Consider the following 6,553-nt stretch of genomic DNA (forward strand, 5'->3'; position numbering starts at 1 on the left):
AGAAGCTGTGTTTGTGTGGCCAATAAGAGGAGCTCCTTGATTTCAATTCAAACTTCAGGTCTGAGTTCTATTGCAAGCTTGATTGCTCTCTCCAATTTTGTTCCTCACAAAACTAGGTTGATTAGTAATCAGCAAACTATGTTCCCTGGGTGCTCAGAAATCATAGCCCAGATCCTTAAGAGGCCCAAATGGGGAGTGGACTAAGCACGAAGCAGCTGCCTCTGGCTGCGAGCAGGCTTTCAAGGCAGTGAGACACTCTGTTCTTCTAGGAGGACGATCTGAGAGCTGTTCTGGCCACTTTGGAGCTCAGCTAATGCTTGGCTCCTTTTTAGAGAAAATTGCAGGAGATGGTTACTTGTACAGGTGACAAGGATCATGTCCCAATGTCCTTTCCGAATAATCCATTTGCAGACCCAGGCGAGCAGGGCGCGTGGCACTTTGCAAACCCCTGTGTATTTCAGGGGGCCCCGGGCTAGGTGAGCCCTCCTTTCAGCTTTCTGCTGTGAAGGGGGAAGAGACACAGGTCTCAGATTCTGAGTTCTCCTCCCACTGGAAGCAGTAGGATCGGCAAGGCCAGACCCTGGAGCTGGACAAATTGTGTGATGGGTCTTGTCTCAGGGATGTTGTGAGGACTGGTGTAACTGGACACTTCTGACTGTGACCCTAAAAGGCAGTGTATGTGTCCCTGGGGGTGTGCCAGAGCATTGGGAACCCTAGCCCTGGAGTGGGGGAGGCCTTGCTTGGGTATGATGGGGAATAGTTTGTGTGTGTTAAATTTGTTTATTTTCATATAAAGTAAAGACTTTAACACCATGGGTTGGGGGACTCTTTAGATAGTACCTCTGCCCTCCACCCCCCTCGGACACATCCACACCTCCCTCTAGGAGAGGTTGGAGTTCTCTTTAGCTCTCTGACTGAGGACCAAGCCTCTGACTCAGAACTGTTTATGGCACCTGGTTACATCCCTTTCCAAAAGGCTCTTCCCAGGGGAGCACTTGGCACGATCTGGCAGACCCCATTGTCCCTTTCCCAATGTCCTCTCTCCCACTAACAGCATCAGGCCAAACTGCCTGAGATCTGGTGCCTACCACAGTGCCTGGCCAGGGGTAGGGCTTCAGTGACCTTCTGTTGTATTTGTGTAGATAGATGGGCAGCTCAATTGTAACACGTCCTAGGGGCAGATGTGTATGGTCTCATACAGTGGTTTGTAATGGAGAATGTATCTGAACCCATATCAAGTCATCTCTCTTCCTTACCCTGTTAAGCAGCCACTACTGTAGTGGGCTTTTGCACCTTGCTTTGTTACCTTTTGTGCTAAGTAAAGCCTCTCCTGCTTTCTGCCGAGAGTCTGTTTCTTTTAGAACTCACCTAGGTGTGATCTGGCAGGTCAGCTAATCTGTCTCTCTGCCCCTCTGACCCGTAGTTTTCTTCCCTCTCAGGTGTGTGTCACTGGCAAGCCTACCTCACAGGGTTGTTGTGAGGGCTAAGGGCTGATCAGCTGTAACAGTGTGATGTCCATGCTGACTGTCACCAGGGATGGTGCCATGATGGTATTGGCTTGAAATCACAACCTATGCCGTTATTCATGGTCCCTGAATAGAGTCTCACTGTGGACACTGAGGTTGTCTTTCCAGCAGTTGATGTGGTATGCAAGGCTGGTTGTGAGCCACTGACTGTGTGGTCCTGGTTAAATCTTGTGTGATTCATTCATGCATGTTGGCTTCTAAGTTCTTCTGTGGTTCCCTGACCTTCCCTTCCTTTCAATCTTTCAATTGGTGGCTGATGCTGCTGGTTATGTGAACGGCCGAAGCTGGCTGGGCCACTGTGCTTCGGGGCATTAGGAGGGGTGGTATCTGCCGGTAGATGCTTCTTTAAGCTTGTGTTTCTGTGTATGTGATGTGTGTGCATATCTGCCCCCTGGGACAGTGCCAAGAACCAAGGGTCAATAGAGGGGTTTCCAAATAATGGCATCCTTGGATTTTTTTCCTATGGCTCTCTCACTTTGACCTGGTAGGTCTGCATGCTTTGTTCTCCTCTCCCCTCCCGCTTTCTTCCTCTGCCAGGAGAGGAGAAAAATTAGCTTTCCCTATATCCAATTCTGCTTTGGACTGAACTTAGGTTTACACACTTTACTGTTGTCCTCAACATGGTCCCATTTTGTGGATGGGCAGACTGAGAGCCAGGGACAATAGTCACATTCCTGTGTGAATAACTCTTTCCTTCCGCTCTACCAAATAAAACCTCAGCAAGCTCAGCTTCTTAGGCTCACCCCTGCCTGACCCTGGCATGCACTCAGAACGGTCTCCCTTCTGTCTTGTGTCCCACTATTCACCTAGTTGTTTCCTGGCGGGTAAGGTGTGATGGGAGGAGCAAGGAGGCTGTGTCCTTCCATGTTGCCCAGTCCCAGAGTGTCCTAGTCAATGTCTGTCTGGGATTCACATTTCCCACGAGGGTCTTTCCATGACATTGACTTTCATCCCCAGTCCTCATCCTGTGAATCTGGGAGAGCAGCCTTCCACTTTTCTGCTCTTGTTCCAAATCCATGCCAAGAAGCCCTGCCCACTCCACAGAAGCCCAGCCCCTCTCAGTTCCTTGTGTTACTCTGGCTTTCAAAGCCCTTGTGTCTCAGCCCTAGATGCTCTTAAGCCCTTGGCGTTGTCACTGTGTCCTTGGGCTCAGGAGCCTGTGTTTTCATTGCTCCCTCTGGCTGCCATGTCTTTCCCTATCATACTCCATTACCAAGATCCTGACTCTGCCTCCCTCAGGCTGTGTTTGGGCCTGCAGTGTGGCTGCTCCAGTTCATCCTGTCTTGGACAACTTCTTAGAACCTTTGCTTCTGTGCTCTGGCATCTCGTGCGTGGTAGGCACATGTGGGTCGGGTCATTTCCTCAGATAATTTTGACTCCTTATCTAGGTGCCTGGTCTCAGATGGACCTTTGGCCCCTTGTGGGCCAGGTTTTCAGGTGACTATTAGGTAGCTTGTGTCCTTTGGAAGCAATGAAAGGGAAGCCAGGGGCCTGGCAACTAGGGAAGGCTTAGATTGTGACTAATCTCCAGGCTTGGTCCAACTCAATGTCACCCTGCCTCTTGAAGTGATGGGCGCCTAATACTTGCTCCATGATGAAGTAGGGAAGGCTAAGTGAATGTGGATATGCAGACGATTCTGAGGTCTTTCTGTAAGGACTTCCCCTAGGATCTAGTCAGCTCCAGGACACCTTTCCTGGTAGAAACACTGCTTTGGAGATATTATGTCCAGGATAAAACTTTCTGAGGGCTGAAATGTCCTCATTGAGATTTTGGCCTGGGTGATCCTGAAAAGGAGTTGTTCGGGGATTCCCAAATTCTAAGGTGGACTTGGCTCTGCCCATATCATCGCTAAGGCCCCTCTCCCTGGGTGAAAGGGGATTATTTCATCCCCACCATTGGTGACAATCAGCATTGACCTAGAAGTTACTTGTGAGGTTTGGGGCACAGCCTCGAGCACCCAGCAGACTGGGGAGAGTGGACCCCAGACCTTGGATTCTTATTTTGTACAGAGTACTCCATAGGTACATGGGGAGGGGAGGGGTTCCCAGCGTCTTACCCATTTGGGCGTCAGACCTGTTTTTGTTTTTTGTTTTCTTCCAACTGAACCTTGAGCAGCTTACCTGAGTCATCCCCAGCCTTAGTTTCTCTTCTTGCACACAGGGTGTCATTGGTGACTGCCCATCATATGGTGGTTCATGAGAATCAAGGTCTGGGTTCTGTTCATCCTTGCCCCTCATGGACCATGTGGCCTTGGCTGTTTGCCATATCCTAGAAACAGTCAAACCAACCTGGTTTGATCAGGGGATTCAGTGAGTTGTTTTTTTTTTTTTTTTTTGTTGTTTGTTTGTTTTAATGTGTGAAAACGAGTGTTTTGTTGCTTGGTATGCAGGTGCTCATGCCTGCTAACCCATACTGGCTGTTCTGGAGGTGGGCCCTGGGTACAGATGTAACCTAGTTTCTGAAACTTCAGGTCCACGTGAGACTCGGGCAGAGTGGAGGGCAGGAGGGTAGCACCTACCCAGCTCTGGAGGGACATAGAGAGAAGGCCTTGCTTTCAACTGTTAGGATTCAGCAGTTTTGGTGGGAGGCATTGAGGTACAAGTGGCACATCAAGATACAAGACCTGGAAGAATATTTAGAATATTTAGAAGACCCCTCTAGGAGGGCAAGGGTTTTTGGAAAACCACCAAGGTTTAATAGACTGTGAATTGGCTAGAAGTCTTGGGGGCGGTATGAGAAAGATGGAAAAATTCTAGACTAGGTTAGTGAGGTCAGGACCTGATGTATAGGTGTTGCCCCACCCCCATGACTGCCCAGAATTTGGGCCTTCTACCTAGCTCAGGCTTTCTGAGCACAGGGCTGGGTTGTCCCCTCCAGTTTCTACTCTGCCTGGTGCATGAAAACTGCCGGGGGGGGGGGGGGATGGAGCAGGTGGCCTTCATCTGCAGCTGTGTCTCTCTCAGCTTCCACAGCCACAGGGACGCCTTGCACATTTCCTGTGGGATATACTGGACCCAAGACTCTGGACCCTGGCCTCCCCTTGAGTAGAGAGACCCACCTACTGACTGAACTGTGCTGACCCTGGGGTCAGGCATGTGGCCTTGATCCCTGTCTATGGACCCTGAGACTTGGGGGGGGGGGGAAGGCTGTTGAGTCTTCACTGTTGAGTCCACATCTGTGAAATGGGCTCAGGTTCCTACCTCACAGGGCTGTTGTGAGGCAGCTGCAATGTGCTTAGAAGCATGGGGCCTGGTGGCTCATGGTGCTTTCAATAAATGTTTTTTGTCTTAACTAAAACAGTGATGGGTGTGCTACTAATATGAGGGAGGGAGGATGGGTGTCTTGCTGGGGCTTCCTTTTGTAGTGTAGTAGGGCAGAGGAGTTGCCTCAAACCCCTGAAAGTCGCCTTTGTGCTACCCTGTGTGTGCTTAAGAGATGGATATACTGGGGCCCGATGAAGGGCCTGTGCTCCGTGGGTTTAGAAGAACCCTTTCCTCTTGCGCTCAGGATGCGGGTTTCCTTCTGGAAATGAAGCCACACAAGAGCTGTGGGAGGTCTGGCTTTGGAGCCTGAGGGGCTCACAGCTCCGGTCCTTGGAGCTCCATAGAAAATGTTGCTCCGGGGCTGAGTTCTGTGCACCCCCCTTGCCCTCCGCATTCCCCAGGGCTATGCCAGGGCCCTAGCTGAGGTGTCATCATGACCCAGATGGGTTGGTCCCACTGGGACTTGGGGCCAACACAGCTTCTACAAAAGTGGTTCTTGCATGGGTCTGAGTGAGTGCTCAGACATTCACGATGCCTGGCATCAGGTATGCTGGTTGAGCTTTGGGAGGTAAGCCCTACCCTCATGGCTTCTGAGGGACCTGGATGGACAGTCAGGCTGCCTGAGCAGCTGAGAGGAGGGAATTGGGAGCAAGGGGATGGAAAATGGAGCTGAGATTTGGTAGCTCCTGGCTACTCTAGAGCAGATGACATGAACATCATCCCAACAAAGCGGAAGACAATGGTCAGAACCACCACAGCTGCCACTTGTCTACCAAGACCACAGTTGCCACACAGTGACTAGCATCTACAAAGATCACTCCTGCATTGCCACTGCCACCGCCCCCCTCCCCTTCTCTCCTCTTCCTCTTTTCATCCTTTCTTCCGCTCCTTGCTCTTCTGACTTTTATTCTTGCTCTGCTTCTTCCCTACACATGTCTTTGTTTTTTCTTTTGATTCTTCATCTTCCCCTTTCTTCTCTCCCCTCTCCTTTTTTCCTCTTCCTTCTCGTCCCCGCTTCTGTCTTTCCTCCTTTCCCTACTTCTTCATCCTCACCGAGAGGCACCCGGCAAATGCAACTGCATGCTCTTTAGCACCAGCCAGCTGAACTCCCCCTTGAAGAACTGGACATGACCCAGTCTGGAAGAGCCAATACCAGCCCTGATTGGGACTCTGTCATGATGAGTCACAGTGCAAACAACCGCGAGAAGACATACCTCCAGAACCTGAGTCCTGCTGAGAGCGTCCAAGAGTCCAAGAGTCCAGAAGAACCCTTTCTGTGGAGAGCAGAGCATTCCTATGAAACTCAGGCTTCCAGAGTGAGTGCCCTAATGCTGCATTACCGAAAAGGCCTCTACTTCATCTTCTGATGGAGCCCAAATGTCCAGAAAAAAAAAAAAAGACTTTTTTGATATTCCAGAGAAAATACCTCATCTCCAGCTTTCAAAGAAGCCTCACATTTTGTCAGTGTCTCTAAGTGGAGTTCTATGTTTATAGTCTAGCCCCCAGTCCCAAGCCCAGCCTCTGATGTAGTTAAGATCCCCAGCTTAAGGGGTCTTCTCATGTCCTTGCGCCAGGATATCAACTCCAGTCTCTGACAGACTTTGGACATCCAGAATAAGTTCTTTTGGCATGTCAGAACACAGAGCCCAGCTTCAGCCTCCGATGGACCTCAGGGACCAAGAAGGAGTGGCTAACTTGATGTTCTCGAAATGGGACTCTAACTCTCACTCAAGCCCAGAAGCCCAAAAAGAGTTAGCACTTTG

The 6,553-nt window shown here is 50.3% G+C and overlaps 1 protein-coding gene across 2 annotated transcripts in view; it reads left to right on the forward strand.

The window, feature by feature from the left end:
• The window catches only part of LOC110324815, a 30,663-nt gene extending 25,844 nt beyond the window's left edge, over window positions 1-4,819 (forward strand). The window contains exon 9 of one of the 2 annotated variants that reach the window (XM_029540600.1): window positions 4,491-4,799. In XM_029540600.1, the coding sequence (XP_029396460.1) occupies window positions 4,491-4,575 (85 nt within the window). In that variant the 3' untranslated portion in view covers window positions 4,576-4,799. Of the gene's footprint in view, window positions 1-4,490 lie in introns of both variants that reach the window. The other variant, XM_029540603.1, reaches the window with a different exon arrangement.
• Window positions 4,820-6,553: the final 1,734 nt, after the last annotated feature.

This window comes from Mus pahari, chromosome 7, assembly GCF_900095145.1.
Source record: "Mus pahari chromosome 7, PAHARI_EIJ_v1.1, whole genome shotgun sequence".
Lineage (NCBI taxonomy): Eukaryota > Metazoa > Chordata > Mammalia > Rodentia > Muridae > Mus > Mus pahari.